Here is a 21178-nt window from a genome sequence, read left to right on the forward strand (position 1 = left end):
CAGGATACCAAGGCTCTCAATCTAGAGATTTATCATCTTGGACAGCCGTCCTCAGAGTATCTCCTCTGGCGCTTGGGAAACTTACAGGTACACTGGAACCAAGGTTCTTAATTTAGAGATTTATCATCTGGGACAGCCGTCCTCAGAGTATCTCCTCTGGCGCTTGGAAAACTTACAGGTACACTGGAACCAAGGTTCTTAATTTAGAGATTTATCATCTGGGACAGCCGTCCTCAGAGTATCTCCTCTGGCGCTTGGGAAACTTACAGGTACACTGGAACCAAGGTTCTTAATTTAGAGATTTATCATCTGGGACAGCCGTCCTCAGAGTATCTCCTCTGGCGCTTGGGAAACTTACAGGTACACTGGAACCAAGGTTCTTAATTTAGAGATTTATCATCTGGAACAGCCGTCCTCAGAGTATCTCATCTGTTGCTAACAAGCCCTGCCTCCTCATCTATTCATGCAATCACCCAGACCGGTTTATGATAGCTCGTCATGCTCTCACCTGTACCAGCACTGGCTGTTGGTATGTTCGTGAAACACTGGTCTATTTGTGTTCCCTGATTGGTTGTGGAACAGTCAGGTGGCAGCAGGGGATGAAGCGTCTTGCTAAGCATGAACGTTGTCAGTGAGTCACCTTCAGGTTTCTTTCTGTCAACGTTAAAGTCTCCGAGGCACACATGACGAACAGTGGAGGGCAGGCTGTCGAGCGTTTCAGTCAGAACCTGTTGCAGTACTCCCCTTGGAGTCCGCGGTGATTTATACACCGCGGTCACGAGGGTCTGTTTATGTTCCTTCTCAACGGAGACAGTGGTGACTTCAACATGACCTTGGTTCTTTACTAGGGTATCAATCACTACTGAACACTGAACCCCAGATTTAACATACACGGCAGTGCCATATGGAAAGCATGAGCGTTCAAAGACACAATCAAATCCAGAAAACTGAACACCGCCTGGGATCAAAACCCGTGTCTCAACAAAGCAAAGGATATCTGCTATCATGAGGCTTGCATCGCCGCACGTTGTCATGTGGTGTTTTGGCAACGACTGCACGTTATGAAAACCAATTTTGAGCTCCGGCCCATTGTGTTCGTCAAGGAACTGTATGCATGGAATAATCGGACGATGCTTGCGCAGTCTGGCCATTTCCAACACGACCTTGTCTGTTGCACTTGGCTCGCTGGGCGGGTGGAGTTCACCAATGAGGTACAGGCCTTCGGCAGTCTTTGCCCTGCTACAGGCCACGTACAGCGATGCTCGTTTCATGCTGCGAGTGAGGTGAACGGCAACACGAGAGTACGTGTCACCCTGGCTCTTGTGAATCGTGATGGCCATCGCTGGTACAAGAGGAAACTGTTTTCTCAGAATCTGCAGGTTTCCTCCACCTTGTTTGCGTCGGGCCACACGACAGACATAGTCTACAGGTGTCCACGTGTTCGGAACATTCAGATTCTTTGCCGCCCGTTTGTTGTTTCCTCGCATTGTCCGCCCAACATCATGATCGTCAAATTCAATCCACACTCTGACAGGTTTCCGTTCAGTACCAGACTTTGACAACTGTATCAGTCTAAGTCTTCCAGTGGCTCCATTGACAAGACCGTCTGCAGTATCGACATTGTTGGTCATCATGTACCTGCCACTCACCTTTAGTGTTAGCTTATAGGGCAAGCCGTACGTCTCATTGGTTCGTAGACTGCTGACGTGTTCCTTGAACTTTTGTTTCATGGAATCCGATGCGTCGCCTTGGCACGTGTCAAGAGCGTGGAATGTTGCTCCCTGGGTATCCAGCTTTCTGAGCGCGTCTTCGTTAAACTTGTCCACTGCTTCGTTGGTCTGGAACAAGTGAAGCACGTCTTCTGGAACATCCTCTGGCTGAACCTGCCGGCTTTTCAACAGATTCTTCTCCTCTTCTGTCAGTTTGCCCTTTACGAGATTTCCAAGTGCTCTTGCAAAAAGAAGGTCGTTCCGCTGCCTCATGATTTCCGTGAGCTCCAACAGCCTAAACTTTTCCCACAAAACTGGACCAACCAGCTCGGCGTATGCATCCCTCGCACGTGGACTTGCAAAGGGAAAACTGTCGCCCACAGGCGGCAGCTGATTCAAGTCCCCGACCGCTAGAACAGAAATCCCCCCAAAGGGATCTTTTGACCGAAAAATTTGACACAGTCTAGCGCTGATTGTGTTTAACATCTTTGCACCAACCATAGAAATCTCGTCGATGATGATGAGTTTCAAACTGTGCAGCTTGGTGGCTAGTGTGTTTGAAACATCAGAACCGAGTGCAGGCAGAGTACCGCTGTACTGAGTTAGTGGAAGACTCAACGCGGAGTGAAGAGTCATTCCGCCGATGTTGAAGGCAGCCTTTCCGGTGGGCGCACACAACAACACTACGACATCATCGGGCTGAGCCCCCGGAATGGAACCGAAGTACCGGATTAGTGCTTGGTGAAGAACTTTAATTAAACGGCTCTTCCCAACACCAGCACCTCCACTGAGAAACTCATAGAGAGGCAGTTGACCGGTTTTGAACGCATGGACACAGTGCATTACATACTTACTTTGAGTTTTGTTTAGGGTCGACAGCAGCTGTTCAAACTCGTCTTCAGGGATACGACCTGGCGCAAGGAAACGATCAGCATCTTCTCGTCGAGCGGGTTGCCCCACTTGCTCCATGACATCCACCTGCCGTCCCTGTTCGTCCTCCATGGCCTGGAAGTCTTCCTCTTCCGGTCCCATCTCTTCCGCGTCAAGATCTGCTGTGGGAACGACCTCCTCGATGACTTCATCATCTGCACCTCCAGCGTCCTGTTGGTCTAACGCCTCACGCACAGCTGTGTCACAGGTGGATACATACTTGCAGCGTACTCGACTGATGGAGTCTTCGTGGGTTTTGAACTTGGTTTCACGGTTGATGCTGATCAGATCCTGCTCTTCGTTTCGCCAGGGATGGAAAAGCATCAGTTGCTCTCTGTAGTAGTCATCTTCATCCTTCAGTTTGTTGAAGTTGCAGTAACGGATGACTTTTGACCACCGGCGCTTCGTGACAAATCCATGTCCATTGTTGAGCTTCACGCGCTGGTCTGTGTTCACATCACGGTCCGCTCTGTGCTCTTCGTCGTCATGCGGTTGATCATCAACGGGGTCTTTGCTGTTGATGTTGTAATCAGCCACAAACTCCGCCAACGACACGCCGTCCATACTCTCAGGGCGCGAGACGTACTTGTCAAGGAGTCCAGGACACATCACGTCAGTGCTCTCAGGGTTCATTTCTTTCAGAATCTGCTGGGCTTTCAACATACGAACTCGCTTTTCCGGACGGCTAGTATTGATAAAGACACACGCACGGCTAGCCTGACTGACGGGCATACGTAGGAGATAGTAACATGTTTCCTGAGCAGATATTTCACTGCTGTTCAGAAAACAGTTGGCGACAGCACGAAGCTTTTCCCGGACACTGCCGTTTCCCTTTCTCACGTCAGCCACTGCGTTGCGCAGGAGAGCTGACATTCCACGCTGTGATTTGCCAACATAGTTTATGATGTACATTACACATGCGTAGGGGTCAAGAACAAACTGGATGTCCATGTTTGCTCTCCATAAGGCCAGTATGTCCGGGTTGAAAGCATTGCTCCTTGTTTCTCCCAACCCTCTTTTCAAGAACAACTCCGCTCGTTTCAGAGTTGTTCGGACACACAGGAGATAATCATCTTCTGTGCATCCAAGCTCCTGCAGAAACTGAGCATGGGTAATGGTCGTGTGCTTTGGTAGGTCTTTCAAACGATCTTTCACTGACTGTGCAAGTTTTCTCAACCGTTCTTTCTCCTTTTCAGAAACCTCATCTAGTGTCAGAGGAGCTAGAATCCTAGTTTCAGACATGGGGAATTTCGGAATGTTGAACCTGCATATTTTTTCTTTGCCAGACTGCTTCAAGCAGGTGTGGCTGTGTTTGTGCTGCTGAAGCTTAACTTCTTCATGCAACGGTTCATTTTCCTGGGGCACGTGACAAGTGATGTGTCGGTCTATGAAACTCGTCACTTCACTTTCACCGTCTTCCTTCTCTGGGTCATACACAGGCGCATCTTTGATCCAGAGAAGACCATGGATATGCGGCGAGCCTCGGTGCTGAAACTCAACACGGTAGAAGAAATCAGTAATTTCCCCGAGAGGTCCATCAGCTGATCTCATGACAGTGTTGAATAGAGCACGGAACCTGTGGTCAAAGTATCGCGCACACGTGACAGGATCATCACGAATGAGTTCAGCTTTCTCTAGGAAAGTCCACTGTTCGATTTCTTCTGGCTCAGGGTCATCGTTCATCTCGATTCGGAAGAGGATGGCCAACAATTCTTTCCACTTAGTCTCAGCAGCAGACACAGTGAAGAAAAATGTTGGGCAACCAAGCTGCCGAACCATGGCCAGGAGTTCTTTCTTCTTTTCCTCCCAGAACGGGGGAGAACCTCTGACCGGTCTGAGAACATGGAAGCCTTGGTCAGTGCTCACCATATTCTCAACGGCTCCGTGTTCGAGAATATCGCGAGCAGTGTAAGACCTGTCCTGAGTTTTCTTCCTAAGACACGTTTGGACGGAGCTCGCAATTCGAATCATCTCCATTTTCTTGTATGAAAAGAAAAGTTTCGGAACTTTTGTCGCTCGTCTGTCATACCGACGCGCTTCGGACTTTGCAATTTCGGCGTAAGATACTGATTCTGGCTGCCCCCTTCTGTGACCGGCGTAAATTGTGGGGAAAGACAGTTCCTCACAATCTGCATCTAACACCACTGAAAGAGGTCTCTGTCCCTCTCCAGGGGCAAACCGTATTGCCTCATCGCAATCAAGCAAGGTTTCATCCACCCCTGGGTTGACCGGGTCATCGTTCACGGTCTCGTCCCATTCTTCTTCTTCCTGCGGTTTCTCAGCATTTGGATCATTTTCGTTTGCAGCGGGCGTAGGTGACGTTTCTCTTGCTGCAACAGGCTGGTTATCCTGCTCGACTCTTTCAATATCCGCACATCTGTCGGCCGGGTCTACAACAAACGGCTCTTCAACTAACGGATGCTCTTGAAGCCAATCATCTGTCAGAGTGGTCACTCCATGTTCTCGGAAGAGTGGTGTGTTAGCCAGACACCGAGCAGCTTCGTAAACAACACGTGGTCGTACTGTCTCGAAAATGTAGTGTCCCCGATAGCACATCTTTCGCATGAGTTTGATTTGGATCGTTTGTGCGTCGGAAAACGATCGTGGTAGAACCGAAACCGTAGTACTGACCTCAACCGGAACATTGACAACATTTCCCTTCAAACCATGCTGGCGATCTACACCCAACGGCCGAATTTGCATGAAGGGAATTCTTGGCGAAACGAGCCTTTCTTCCAGTTGCGTCAGACCTCGCAGTTGTGGCGGTAGCTCCGGAAACGCAAGACCGTTTGCCAAAGACAATCGCGGAACCTTTCCGTGTCGGACCGACTTGTAACATGTCCCGCAGAGCCATTGCTTTCCCTGAGAAGTAGGCACGCAATGACAGTACGTGTTGAGAAAGTCGTGGGAAACACCCTGCCTAATCAAATCTTCTTCATTGTAATCCCTGACTGATTTTCGAAACCAAAGACTGCCACAGCATGTGCACACATAAGTTGGTCCTTCCGTAATGATACGCTGGTAATCATTCAGGTGTTTGTCTTTGTTTGCGCGGTCATTCTGAGCCAAATTGGGATTGTTCCCTTCAACGTTTTGTTCATTTTCACAAACAGCTATTTCGATCTCAGGTTGCCCTTCATCAGTCCGTTGATTCTCAAACGCTGCTCGTTTGTTGGGAACCGGAACATCACAATTATCACCAGCCTTTCTTTTGCGCTGTTCTGGTTTTCTTTGTGCTTTTTGTGGTTGCCTTTTCCTGTTCACTGATTCATCAGTTTCTGCAAGGCTTTTATCAGGACATGTTACAGATCGCCGTTGTCGTTTCTGTCCGCGCTCTTTCAGGGCATAATCTGAATCTTGTCGGTAAACACGTAGTCGTTCTTTGTTCGCGTGGTGTTCACGATCCGTGTACTGAATCTCTAATCTGACCGATGTCATTCTCTGCCGAGTTTGTTCTTTCTCGCGTTGGGAATAGTCGGCTTCTTGTCTTGTGACTGTCATTCTCTGCCGATTTGTGTCTTTCTCGCGTTGCGAATAGTCGGCTTCTTGTCTTGTGACTGTCATTCTCTGCCGAGTTGTGTCTTTCTCGCGTTGCGAATAGTCGGCTTCTTGTCTTGTGACTGTCATTCTCTGCCGATTTGTGTCTTTCTCGCGTTGCGAATAGTCGGCTTCTTGTCTTGTGACTGTCATTCTCTGCCGATTTGTGTCTTTCTCGCGTTGCGAATAGTCGGCTTCTTGTCTTGTGACTGTCATTCTCTGCCGATTTGTGTCTTTCTCGCGTTCGCAATATTCGGCGTTTTGTCTTGTGACTGTCTTTCTCTGCCGATTTATGTCTTTCTCGCGTTGCGAATAGTCGGCTTCTTTTCTTGTGACTGTCATTCTCTGCCGATTTGTGTCTTTCTCGCGTTCGCAATATTCGGCGTTTTCTCTGCTGGATGCCATTCTTTGCCTATTTCTTTTATGTTCGTGGGCGGAACATTCTTGTTCCTGTCTCACTGAGGACATTCTCTGCCTATTGTGTGTACGCTCTAATTCGGCAGATGGGTTGTTGTTTCTGTTTCTGCACATGTTTGCTTGGTTTTTCATTTTTTGTGTTGTACGTTTTGAAGCACTTGTCGTAAATGAAACACCCGTACATAGGCTTAAAGTTGGTGTCGGCGAGACACTCTCATTGTCAGACATAATTTCGGAGACAGCGTTGACACAATGACTGTGATCGGTCTCGTCAATGTTGTTTCCTTTTGACTGAGATTCATCAACTGACTGTGACTGTTGATCTCTTTTTCTCTTTTCAGATTTTCTCACTAGGCTAGATTTTTTCTTTAGCCTGGGCATGTTTGTGTGTTTGACTGCTTGCCTGCCTGCTTGCTTGTTTACAGATACTATGGGTTAGGCCTACACGTAGTATTTTGTACAGTACCCTGATGAAGAATAACGAAATGTGGGCACGTACCGTCTGTATTGACAATACTTACAGATACTTTGCACGTTGATCCACAGTCGCCTACTTACAAGTACTTCAAATCCTGTCCTTCATTTGTAAAGAGTACGGCGATTTAAAACTGCCCTTCTCTCGCAACGTGTCGTAGATAATAAAACTGGCAAACGTTGAGATAGTTTCCTTGAGAAAAAAAAACCGTGCGGTTTTCCAATTTTGGCCACAGGGGCTTGAAACCGAACGAGTTCCGGATACTTCAGGTTAGAATTAGAGACATGCTATACGTTTGTTTTTTTTGTTTTTTAGGCCACCAAGTGATTAGTGTGTGTGTGTGTGTGTGTGTGTGTGTGTGTGTGTGTGTGTGTGTGTGTGTGTGTGTGTGTGTGTGTGTGTGTGCTACATCAGCAATCACAATTCAAGCATATATTAAAAGCATGGAAACCCATTCATCAGTTGATGAAGAAGCTATTCCATGCATGTTTGATGTCTATAATGGAACACGCAGATAAGACGCAAAACGATTGTTTTGACAATGCATCAATGCAGTGACAATGTATCAATGCAGATTGTGTTTGTATGTACTGAGTTTGTTTCTTTTCAAGAGCCCTTTTGAATTATATTTAAGACGCCTGTATCGTGAGACTTGATTATGAAATTGGCATGACGCGTAAGTTGACACTGTACTCTCCGTTTCGCACGTTTCTATCGTGGAGCGAAGAACGAAAGAACTGCTGAATTGTAAATTGGGAAGTACACTCGCACACACGCACACACACACACACACACACATAACACACAACACACAACACACACACACACATACACATACACACACACACACACACACACACACACACACACACACACACACATTTCACTGTGAAAGAGCGAATGCGACTTCTGTCACCCCCACCCCACCCCCGGCTATCTCTCGCTCTCTCTCTCTCTCTCTCTCTCTCTCTCTCTCTCTCTCTCTCTCCCTCTCTCTCCGCTCGCTCACATGTGTGTGTCTGTATCCGCCTGCCTGCCATAAAGAGATATATATATATTATCTCTCTCTCATTCTCTCTATCTCACACTCTCTCTCTCTCTCTCTCTCTCTCTCTCTCTCTCTCTCTCTCTCTCTCTCTCTCTCTCTCTGTGTCTCTCTCCGCTCGCTCACATGTGTGTGTCTTTATCCGCCTGCCTGCCATAACGAGAGAGAGGAAAGGTAGTAGTGGTGGTGGGGAGATGTGAAATCAAAAGTGATAGAGTGAGGGGTTAAACAGTGCAAGCCTACTTTAGCGCGGTAGTGGTTACGCTATGCTGCATAGCACGCTTTTCTGTACCTCTCTTCGTTTTAACTTTCTGAGCGTGTTTTTAATCCAAACATATCATATCTATATATTTTTGGAATCAGGAACCGACAAGGAATAAGATGAAAGTGTTTTTAAATTGATTTCGAAAAAAAAATTTTGATAATAATTTTTATATATTTAATTTTCAGAGCTTGTTTTTAATCCGAATATAACATATTTATATGTTTTTGGAATCAGCAAATGGTGGAGAATACGGTAAACGTAAATTTGGATCGTTTTATAAATTTTTATTTTTTTTTACAATTTTCCGATTTTTAATGACCAAAGTCATTAATTAATTTTTAAGCCACCAAGCTGAAATGCAATACCGAACCCCGGGCTTCGTCGAAGAGTACTTGACCAAAATTTCAACCAATTTGGTTGAAAAATGAGGGCGTGACAGTGCCGCCTCAACTTTCACGAAAAGCCGGATATGACGTCATCAAAGACATTTATCAAAAAAATGAAAAAAACGTTCGGGGATTTCATACCCAGGAACTCTCATGTCAAATTTCATAAAGATCGGTCCAGTAGTTTAGTCTGAATCGCTCTACACACACACACACACACAGACACACACACAGACACACACACGCACATACACCACGACCCTCGTTTCGATTCCCCCTCGATGTTAAAATATTTAGTCAAAACTTGACTAAATATAAAAACCCACACAAAGCAGACTTCTCCTAACAGGACGGTCATACAGAAATAATCTGGAAATCCCTTTCGAATATCACCTGCACATCATAGCATTGATTCCAAATGTAAGCATGATCCCCTCAACCCCCTTCATGCTTCAAACGTGACTAATGCACAAAAGTTGAATAGGCCCCCGTTAAATCCCAAAAGTTCTATGCAATAAAACAAAAAATAGAGTTTTGTTATGAATTACCTCAGTGTGCACAGTATGCACGAAGGCGTCGTGTGGAATTCCCTGGTGGGGTGTTCCAGTGTAGGAAGGAACCAGGTCTGACCACTTGCAGAAGTTGTGCGTCTCGTTGTCAACCACGTAATCAAACACCTGTGTGGGGCAAAGAAAATGGTATTACCATGGAGAAATGGAGTGGAAAATGCGAAAATACATGTACAGTGATTTGGTCGTACCTCACGGCTGTTCAAAGGGCTTCATTTCTGCTACTCTAGCTGTAAGCTATTTTTAGCACCCATCCTTTCTCCACAGCAGAGATAACACAGCAGCTGGTAGCTCTCTCGGTGCTATATGCACTGAGCAGGCCAATCTCCCAGTATAGCGCGGAAGCAGTTGGGTATAAGAGGCAAGCAAGCTTAACAGTGTGCTGGCTGCAGGTGTTGGTAGCCAAACTATTCCCTCTGCTGGACTATTTTTAACTCACACTAAAACACAAGCTAGGAACAGCCGTGTGTACCTACGATGTGGTGCACACACACACACACACACACACACACACAACACACACACAGCTCCCACACTCAACCATACAAACTAACACTCTGTCTCAACCCTTTCCCTGTGTCCCCCCTCTCTATAACACCCCTCACCCCATCCCCCCGACCGCCCTCCCACCCTGTCACTCATCCCCTCTCTCCACCTCATACCCCCTCCCCCCCCCCTACAAATACTCACACACACACACACACACACACACAAATACTCACAGTGGCATCCTCAGGGTAGTCGATGTGCTGGTCAAACTGCGCTCTCCACCAGTTGGAGAAAGACTCGCGGTTTTCCACGTCCAGCGTTCCACCGAACGACCAGACGGCCGCGTAGCTGAAGTAGCGTTCATACTCCACGTCGCTCAAATCAGTGAAGCTGGACACCAGGGCCTGGAATACATAAATTGTAAGTCATAATATAAGATGAGATAGAATAATAATAATTCATAACTTTTCTATAGCACGTGTCCCATCAATTGGCTCCTGGCACTTTACAAATTACAAATAGACGATTTTCGAAAATAACTCTGTCAGGTTTGCATGGGTTGTGAAAGAGTGAGTGCCCTTGCATTTGCGCAAACAAACTTGGCCATGTGCTTCCTGTATGCGTTTTTGAGACACACCCTCTCGCTAGTGATCGGCCTATAATGTCACGTGGGAAAAATGTCACTTTGGGAAACTTTCCCACGTGACATTATCGGCCAGTCATTAGCGAAGGCAAAAATAAACTTCCAGTCTGTCTACGTTAAGTGAGTCCAAAATACTCTATCCTCAAACTAATAAAGAACCTTGAACCATCAAACCAAATCTCAGTAGCCTATCATTACCTCTAACAGCATCATGAAGGTGTGAATCATGTTGACGACCGAGTGCTGCAGGCAGCGTGTGTAGCTCGGGTAATCCTCTTTCCCCATCTTTTTCTTGGCTCTAGGTGCTTCCCAACCCCCCCCCCCCCCTCCCCCCCATATTACAACCACCCCGATATAACTGTTACAAAACTATCCATAACACCCCATACTAAAACTGACCTCTAACAGCATCATGAAGGTGTGAACCATGTTGACGACCGAGTGCTGCAGGCAGCGTGTGTAGAGCGGTTAATCCTCTTTCCCCATCTTCTTCTTGGCTAGGTGCCCCCATCCCCGCCCCCACCCCGATGGAACCAAATGTCGTTAGTTTTACACTTACCTCCAGCAGCATCATGAAGGTGTGAACCATGTTGACGACCGAGTGCTGCAGGCAGCGTGTGTAACACGGGAAATCCTCTTTGCCCATCTTCTTCTTGGCGCCGAAGATCTCGGGCTTGGTGCACTGCGTGACGTAGTCCACGATGCGCTGGATGTAGGTGTCGCAGAAGGAGGTGAGGAGGTCCTTGTCGGCCTCGTTGCGGTGTTCCAGCCACTGCACCAGCATCAGCTTCCAGCCTACGTCTCCTTCGCTCATCACCAACACTCCCACGCTCGCAAGCATGGAAGGTGACATGGCTTCCAGGTTCTCCATCTGGAACATAGAACTTCTGATGTAAATTCCATGTACTTTCACCAGTATTGACTTCCAGTCGATGTCTATACTGTCTTCTATAAAATGACTTCTACGTTCTCCATCTGAAAAATGATTTTTGATGTTAGAATTCATGTTAAAAATTCCAGCCCATATGTCTCGACATCATGGAAGGTGACATGGCTTCCAGGTTCTCCATCTGCAAAATTAGTGTTTATTTTAGGATTTATGTCATCAGTATCACTTACCTAGCAACAGGTATTGAACTGTTATTCAGTTATCTTGAATTGAGTGGAGGGAGAAGGGGGGGGGGGGGCCTTACCTACCTATGGGTAGGGGGTGAAGTAGTGGGTAGAAGGTAGTAAAGTTGGACATTTTTAGATCTTAGATGTAGTGTCAATTTTTTGCAAGCAGCTATATTGCCGTTTGATTACGTTACCTCCCAGATGAAGCGTAGGGTAGGCGGGATGGTGAGTCGCTCGTTGTTGGCCAAGACCACGGTGCCGCTGTTGTTCAGGATTGAGTACAGCAGGTCCATCTGGTGGGGGTCACACTGAAACAATACGGTGAGATGAAATCTTCTGACGAACGAAAAGAAGAAGAAAAAGATATGGTAACCAAAGGGAAGTAAGCGGTCTAAATGTATACGACATGTGTAATAGAGTAAGCAAGATTTATCCGGAACCAATCTCCTGGCACCTGAGAGAATAACAAGCATTGAAATGAACAAGCGACTTTCATCGTCAATAAAGGATGATCACCGCAAGCTCATATGTTCATCATTCTCTGATGTAATTTAGTGAATGTCCCTCAAGACATGTGTGACATGGGGAACTGTCACCAGTGTAAGTTTTGTTTTAAAGAGAGGACAAGCTGCAAATCTTAATTTGCATTTTGTTTTGGTAAATATCTAGTACAGCAGTTCTGACTGTTGTGTTTGTCCAGTCTAGTGTTTGTAGTTCATGTTGCCGATCGATTTGTGTTTTGTGTCAATTCCTTGATGAAGGGAAGCAAGAAACCTCGATCTACATCAATCTTAACAACTTTCTCAATTTCACCAAAATAATAAAACAGACCTAGACAGACCGACTCTCTTCCTGTCTTCCTCTCACACGCAAAGAAACTAGAACAGTCTCTCTCAAGGCCATGGCTAAATAACTTCTTTTTAATGGCAATGTGTCCTACACCCTATTCCTCTCAAATACAGAGGAACCTCACATTTAAGACTTCCAAAAATCTGAAAAAACAGGTCTGAAAAAGGAGGGAGTAAATTTACAGAGGTTATGAACAAAATGTCTGAAACTAACAGGGTCTTAAAAGGGAGGGAGTAAATTTACAGAGGTTATGAACAAAATGTCTGAAACTAACAGGTCTTAAAAAGGAGGGAGTAAATTTACAGAGGTTATGAACAAAATGTCTGAAACTAACAGGTCTTAAAAAGGAGGGAGTAAATTTACAGAGGTTATGAACAAAATGTCTGAAACTAACAGGGTTTTAAAAGGGAGGGTCTTAAAAGGGGGACTCTAGTGTAGCAAAGAATGATCTCCTCCTTACCTCTCCGTCCAGCTGCATGATCTTCATGGTTGGCTTGGCCAAGATGTCGTAGTGGATGTTGGTCGGCACGATGCAGAACTTGTGCAGCAATGACGTCAGCAGACCCTCCTGCCACTCTCTGAAATACAGTCGAACAATGTGTTAACCCCTTGACTGCCAAAATATGTATCAGGTAATGTACTTAGCTATAAAGAAAAAAATTGATACCCTGACAAGGGAAACAACTGCTGTATATTGCCCTTTGCGTTTGCAGCAAGAAGGAAAGCAATTTCTCAGTTTTGGTATAATAGTCATATTTTGCTTTTTATAACTTAATTTTTCTGGCACTCAAGGGGTTAAGAACATGTTCTAAAGGGATGAATTTCAAAAGGAGAATTATTTGATGTTGATTTTGCAATGCCATTTTCACTTTCAGAAATGCTCAATCTCTCTCAGTGGCTGATGTTCAAGTGGCACTGTCTGATGTCAAGTCTACTGGCATGTCAACAAAAATAGTTACAATATAATTATAGCCAGAGGTGTTTCTATAACCCACCGAACTCTTACATGGATCACAGGACCTTTAACATGCATACTTCATCTTGTTCCTGCATGTAAAGCGCTCTGGGCTCGTCACCACGAGGTTTACGCGCTATATAAGTAATCGTTATTATTATTATTATTATGTACACTAGACAGGAGACATTCAAGGCACTTGCAAGTGTACGCATAAGTTGACCTGAAAGATTGGAAATATCTTCACCCTAAACCCACCAAGAGGGGTTGGGATTGGAACCCCTAACCTAACGAACGGAAGGCTGAAATCTTAACCACTACGCCATTAAGCCCGTCACTCACTTGGATTTGGTGTCAACGTAACCCATGAGTTCCTGAGACTCCACAGCCTTGGTGAAGACGCTCTGAATGTTGATGATCTTCCCGCGCTCCTTCTCTGCCACGGCGAAGGTCTTGATGCACTCACTCTTGCCACAGCCTGGGGGGCCCACCACCAGTATCTGTCGACACACACAACTGGGTGATTGAGTGTCATGGTGTTCACAAGTAAAAGTTAAAATGAAATATTGACCTGTACAGTGGAACCCCCATTTTAACTAACACACACACGCACACACACAGACATGCACGCATGCAGACACACACACATGCATGCATGCACATACGCAAACAGGCATGCACATATGCAAGCACACACACACACACACACACACACACGCACACACACACACACACACACAATCATGAAGACTTCCCATCTCTATCAGGCCCAGTGTTTCCTCATCTTTTGTGTTCATGAACTCAGCAAATTTACCTCCAACAGCAAACAAATTGTCAAGAATGATAAATGAATTTAAACACTCACGAAAGTACGTGATTCTCAATGTTGAAAAGATTTCACCTTATTATTAATATTTGTTTTTTGTAGGTGTTTAGATGTTTAGAGTCTCTACTTATGATGGAATATTTGTTAACATCCAGATCATCATTACATTATAGAACCTATCATCAAGAATAAAAACAAAAAAGCATCACATCACGCATGCCAAGTATGATTCACCTAGATCTATAACCACACAAACGAATTACACATCTACAATAAAAGCATGCTCTGGCCTCTATCTAACGCTGAGGGAAGAAGCAAAAAAGAAACTAAGGTCAAGGTCATGCACTCACCGTTTGATGAGCGGCATTGAGCTGAGCCAGCTGCATGACCCTGGCCTGGAAAGCGGCGCCCGGCAACAGCCCAAGGTCACCGGTTGCCACGGCGATAGCGTCCTGCATGTTCTCCAGCACCTGTTTGCCGATCTGGTCCAGTACAGTCCCGAACTGTTCCTTGCTGGCGTGCATCATGGGCACCACCGGCGTGTTCAGGTTGAGAGAGTCTGCAATTTGAAAGTTGAAGATTAGGATTTGTTCCGGTGAAACACGAAATTTTTACTCCACAAAAAATGTACTCCGGAGTAAGAATTTCGTACGAGTAAATTTTTCGTACGAGAAAAGAACTCCCCAAGGCACAAAAAAATTACTCCCTCCACGAAATGTTTACTCCCCATATTTTTACTTCCAGTAAAAAATCTCGTACGCGAAAATGGGATGCAGGCGAAGGGATAATGCCAATATGTGATCTTGCGCAAACGAATGTCGCGCTAGCCTCCCTCCACTCCTTCCACCACCAAGACAAACAGGGGACAAGGGAGTAAAAATTTCGTATACCTAGCATGGGAAGTTAAATTGCTCGTGTTAGGGTGAAGTAATTTATTCGTTTTTTATTCATCAGGGGAGTAACATTTGTGTACAAAATGTTAACTCGGAACTCACCTGTCGTGGGGAGTAATTTTCTCGTGTAATGGGGGAGTGCTTTTTTCGTAAAGGGAGTAACATTTTTGTATGAAATTTTTACTCCGGAGTAAACATCTCGTGGGAGTAATTTTCTCGTGTTACACCGGGTTTTACTTTAAAGGCCCACTCCGACTCATGAAAAAAGTATGCCTCACTGTCTCAGATGTGGCCAGGCTTTTACCTAGAAAAAACCCATCCCTCCACTTCGTCACAAACCAAAAACCAACACCCTGACTGCTTGCTGACCGCAACACGGTGGCCTAGTGGTAAGGCGTCCGCCCAGTGACCGGGAAGTCGTGGGTTCGAACCCCGGCCGGGTCATACCTAAGACTTTAAAATTGGCAATCTAGTGGCTGCTCCGCCTGGCGTCTGGCATTATGGGGTTAGTGCTAGGACTGGTTGGTCCGGTGTCAGAATAATGTGACAGGGTGAGACATGAAGCCTGTGCTGCGACTTCTGTCTTGTGTGTGGCGCACGTTAAATGTCAAAGCAGCACCGCCCTGATATCACCCTTCGTGGTCGGCTGGGCGTTAAGCAAACAAACAAACAAACTGCTTGCTGTGGTGAGTTGGAATTTTGTGATGCATTAATTTCCCAAAAAGACATCTGTGCCTTTTAAAAATTAATTCTTTACAGAAATACCAATGTGCACAGAGAGAGCCCTGAGGCTGGGGAGGGGAGGGGGGGGGGGGGGAGGGGAGGGGAGGGGGGAGGGGAGGGGGGAGGGGAGGGGAGGGGAGGGGGAAGGGGGAGGGGAGGGGGGAGGGGGGAGGGGTGTCCCAAATAGACACTAGTTCTATGGACAGAAAAATCAAGTTAGCATAGCATAGACAGTGAGGATCCTAACATATAACCACGTCATGTCCCAAATAGGGCGGGGATGTAGCTCAGTCTGTAGTGCGCTGGATTTGTATCCAGTTGGCCGCTTTTAGCGTGAGTTCGTCCCCACGTTCGGCGAGAGATTTATTTCTCAGAGTCAACTTTGTGTGCAGACTCTCCTCGGTGTCCGAACACCCCTGTGTGTACACGCAAGCACAAGACCAAGTGCGCACGAAAAAGATCCTGTAATCCATGTCAGAGTTTGGTGGGTTATAGAAACACAAAAATACCCAGCATGCTTCCTCCGATAACGGTGTATGGCTGCCTAAATGGCGGGGTAAAAAACGGTCATACACGTAAAATTCCACTCGTGCAAAAAACACGAGTGTACGTGGGAGTTTCAGCCCACGAACGCAGAAGAAGAAGAAGAAGAAATGTCCCAAATAGACACTAGTTCTGGGGACAGAAAAATCAAGTTAGCATAGCATAGACAGTGAGGCAAACTTTTTTCATGGGGCAGAGTGGGCCTTTAACAGCTTGCCAAATGGCAAATTTATAAAATTCAAAATTTTAATAATAAATTTTCATTTAATTAATATACTTACCCAACTCACAAATAGCAATTAACTCTAGTTCAGTGCTGGTATCGCTGTACGCATCCCCTTGGTAACAAGGGAGACCACTCTAAAAAAGAAAGTGATCCATCCCATAATGTCCGACTATTGCTAGTCTGACTTCCGTATGCGTGCGCATATGCCGCCAACTTATCATTCCAAACGAAGCCCAACTCACTCTTTTTTAGACCCCAGTACCACCACAGCGGGGAGGCAGGAGGGAATAAACTTTGTGAGTTGGGTAAGTATATTAATTAAATGAAAATTTATTATTAAAATTTTGGATTTGAATTACATAACTTTACCCAACTCACAAATAGCAGATTGCTACTATAGGTGGCGGGTATATAGAGAAATTATGATATTAGGACCTGTCCTGCGACTACCATGACAGGTAACGCGAAACTGCCGTCCTGTCTCAAGACGTCTCTGAGGTAGAAGTTAATAAAAACTTCCTCAGACCGCCAGTAAGCCGACTCCAGTACTACAGCCAAAAAGGCCCGACCGGAGGACTGCCAAAGGGGAGGCCCATGCCCTTGCCTCAAACGTTCTAGCTATAGTGAAAGGCAAAACTGCCCTAACATCTCCAGACTGTGTTAGTCAACAGGTAAACACCTGTCTGATCAACATGGAGACTCACTTGGTTAAAGTCCCTTTCGCAATATCCTTACACCCGCTGTGTTAAGTGATATCATAAAAGCTTCTGACTTTCTGACCAATTGCCGAGTCCGTGACAGGTACCTTCTGAGCGTCCTCACGGGACAAATAACCACATCAAGCTCCCCAGGAGCAAGAATCCAGTGGAGCAGTCCACCTAGGTAAGGTTGACTACAACACGTCATACCTCTACCAGAGTCGATAGACCTTCTTCCCTCCATAATTCAGCGTTTAACGTCGTTTTCAACCGTTCAAGGTTAAATCACGACGGAGATGAAAGATAAGGCAAATGCCCTTTGATTCAATGATCTAACAAGATCCATGAAAGACAGAACAATCCTCGAAACTCGAAATGTTAAACTGGCCAAACGTGACTCTAAAGTCACCAAACTCATGCTTCAAGAATTGAAAGTGCAATTGGAAGCTAGTTGCCCCCATTTACCGCTCAAATGCCGAGGTTAAATCACGACCGAGATGAAAGATAAGGCAAGAGACCTTTGATTCACTGATCTAACAAAATCCGTGCGAGTCAGAAAAATCTTCGAAACTCGAAAAATCTAATTGGCTAAACGTGACTCTAAAGGAGCCAAACTCTTGCTTCATGAATTGAAAATGCAATTCGAAGCCAGAAAATTTCAAAGAAACCCCACAAGTCATAGATCAGTCTTTCTTAAAAGAGCTGTCTTTATACAAAATAGCCAGAAAGCACGCTTACTCCCACTTCTCACAGAAGCTACTAGAGTAAACTTGGCCGTTTCCCGTGATAAACAGCCAGGCTAGCCTTGAAAAAGGGTAAAGCCAAGCTGCACCAAGCCGTAACAACGTGACCGAAATCTCATAAAGTCTTAAATAAGACATGGAGAACAAAACGGAAACCCAAAATGAAAGGTGGATAGCCACCTGCAATAAACAGAAAGAAGAGGAGTTCTTTCCGTAAGAAAAAAGCACTTTGAACCACGCCAGTCTAAGCGACAAGTGAACAAAGCACAAAAACCCTATAGAGACTCTGAACCGAACCCAGAGTCGAGGCGGAAGCCCCTGAGTATCTCAAGGATACCCCTACAGTAGACACCCGTGTAATTCGAATGTGAGAAAGCAAAGATGCCTTCTTGCCAGCCTAAAGAGGTCTGGGAACCAAGATTGCAAAGACCCGTCTGTGAGACCAAAAGGTCGCCGAACAGATCTAAGAAAGAGCCCTGTGAAAGCGAGGGTATCGAGCCAAAGCTAAAATAGACAACAGCCAGCCTGAAGCTTTTCGTTTAGAAACAAAAAACCGCCCAGGCCTGTCTAGCGCTTTCCCTTTTACCGTGAGCTTTTCTTAGTAGAGAAAACCCCACGTGCATAGAAGCGGACTCAAAGAGAGAACTTTCAAACAAGAAAGAGATTAAAGTCTCGCCAAAAGAACAACACCTTAAAGGCAGAGGCTTACTCTTAGGTAAAAGACGGCAAAGCAACATCCTTAGTATCTGCGTCCTGTAGGACCACAAAGATAGCCATTTAGAACGTAACCGCCCAGGCGAGAGAATAAAAGCAAGTTCAAAAGAGCCCATCCTAAAGAAAAGATGCGACAATCTACCCGAGCTAGGAGATCTTGATCCTACAGACAGTTTCTCCTTGCTATCAACATCCAGACAGATGTCTGCCAAACCAAAGGGCGGTTCCGTAGAACGCAAAAAGAGAACCTAAGCTCTTAAGCTTGGAGTTAACCGAAGCCTACAGAAAGCGCTCCGTGAGTGACACGCTACTTGAGCGTACGACACAAGCTACAGCACCCTCGCCGCAGGTATAAAATCGAGCGTTGTCCACCAAGGAAGTGGTGACAAAGAGGACTTGCTTGCGAAAACTCCCGCCAGCCAAAAGGACCCCGACAGAGGATCTAAGGGCTTGACACTCAAAGATTCTCCTCAGAAAGCTCAAATCAACTACAAACTGCCGCGAACAGCGACACAAGTGAAGTAAGAGCCTCCCCATATTCTCCTCCTGTTCAATAGCATCATAACGAACATCGAAATGATGAGAACCAGTCACCCATCCCGATAAAGCGAAACTTGCCCAAAAATCGGAAAAGTTTTGAAAAAATTCCAAACGCCGGAACTCCATGACCAGATACTCCATACACCTGTCTCATGCCAGCCGGAAGACTGGAAGAGGAAGTGAATACAGCCTGTAAAACAGCAGAGGACCCGCAGTAACAGAACCGGAAGCCAAAGCTGAAAAGTGCCGACTACCAACACCACAGTGTTAACGGCGGAAGGCTATCCCATCCTGTAACCGGAAGACACAGCCGCAAAAGCGGTATCGAAACCGGCCGTGGATTAGTAAACATCAGAACCAACTGGTTGCATAGAAACACACCGGACGATTCCGTTGCACCTCGAACCGTTTCAGCTGCGAGCGCCACTGCCCTTGCTAACTTGAAACGGAACCTGAATTCAGTACCAATCATTGATGCAAAAGCACCTTCATATGAACAGCCGTCAAGCACAACCGTGCAATCCGGAAGCTGCCTCCCTGTTCGACTTAACTTATCCAACAAAGAACCAGCCTTACTGCTCACTTCCTGCCCCCCGGGAGGAAGCGGAAGTCAAAACTACAAGACATATGCCATCTTCAGGGCAATGAACAACGATTCCCGGCCGCGGAAGTGAACCTTCTGTTCCTCCGAACCCCGGAAGTCGTCGAACAAAGATAGAGGTGGACAAAGTAAAAATATTTCTCAGCCACCCCTTCCTGTCAAGTCCTAAATGCCGTTTTCCACTGCCCACGTCACTGTGCTGGACACCTTGAACGGCAAGTTAAGCTGGGTGTCATCCACCACCGTGGACACCTCTCCAAACATCACCTTCCTACTCGGTATCAAAGTTAGGAAGGTGACCCCCAGAGAGACTCGCATGGACAACACAAGAATCACCCAGCCCAACAACTTCCTGCCCCCAGGGCGGAAGCTTACGTTGCCCAGCCACAAAAATGCGTGCTACATTCCCCGTGCGAACGTACACCACTTTCACCGGAGGACCCCGCTACACGCGGCCATTTGCCAACTCCAGGGCAATGGACAATGATCTCCGGAAGCTGAAGAGAACATCCTGTTCCTCCGAACTTCCAGAAGTCGGAACCAGAAAAAGGTGGAGTCAGTAACGCCCTGCTCTCAACCACCCCTTCCGGTCAAAACTTAAATGCCGTTTTCCGCCGCCCACGTCTCTGCGCTGGACAACTTGAACGGCAAGTTAAGCTGGGTGTCGTCCATCCCCATGGACGCACCCTCGTTAACCTTCCTGCTCGCCATCGTAGTCAGGCAGGTGACCCCAGAATGACACCCATGGTCAGCACCAGAGTCACCAATAACTTAAATGCCATTTCCGTTAGCCCACGTCACTGCGCTGGACAACTAGAACGGCAAGTAAGCTGGGTGTCGCCCACCACCGTGAACGCACCCTCGTTAGCCTTCCTGCTCTCCATCGTAGTCAGGTAGGCCACCGAGGCCTATTCAGTCACACCGTCCTGCTGGAAACCAGACGCAGGAGGTTGACCTACAGACGGACACCCGCAGTCCGTCACTCAAGGCATCCCCGTCATCCGCCCTACCGGCCAAGTCGAGCCGAACTCGAAGTCGGGAGGCAGAACTTCAGACAATTTATCGTCGGCAGAACCGACCACTTCCTGCCCCCTGGGCGGAAGAGGACTAAAACGGTCCCCAATATTCTCATGAAGAGATGTTCGGAGCCGCCCGTCCTTTCGCTGCTCATCGGAACTCTCAAGGCAACCATAGCGCAAGAAAGCCCCCTGAGCTCGCACACCGCTTTCGCCAGAGAACCTAGCTACTCGCGGTGTAGACATACCTTTAACTGGAGTAGACACATC

The 21178-nt window shown here is 46.5% G+C and overlaps 1 protein-coding gene across 1 annotated transcript in view; it reads right to left on the reverse strand.

Annotated features, from left to right (window-relative positions):
- The window catches only part of LOC138973447 (uncharacterized), a 156037-nt gene that overhangs the window by 71130 nt on the left and 63729 nt on the right, over window positions 1-21178 (reverse strand). Inside the window, exons 47-53 of the mRNA XM_070346168.1 lie at window positions 14562-14770; window positions 13728-13885; window positions 12891-13008; window positions 11776-11889; window positions 11025-11336; window positions 10056-10226; window positions 9313-9441 (exon numbers count right to left, since the gene is read on the reverse strand). Coding sequence (XP_070202269.1) covers window positions 9313-9441; window positions 10056-10226; window positions 11025-11336; window positions 11776-11889; window positions 12891-13008; window positions 13728-13885; window positions 14562-14770 — 1211 coding nt within the window. The remainder of the gene's footprint in view (window positions 1-9312; window positions 9442-10055; window positions 10227-11024; window positions 11337-11775; window positions 11890-12890; window positions 13009-13727; window positions 13886-14561; window positions 14771-21178) is intronic.

Source organism: Littorina saxatilis, linkage group LG8 (genome assembly GCF_037325665.1).
Source record: "Littorina saxatilis isolate snail1 linkage group LG8, US_GU_Lsax_2.0, whole genome shotgun sequence".
Lineage (NCBI taxonomy): Eukaryota > Metazoa > Mollusca > Gastropoda > Littorinimorpha > Littorinidae > Littorina > Littorina saxatilis.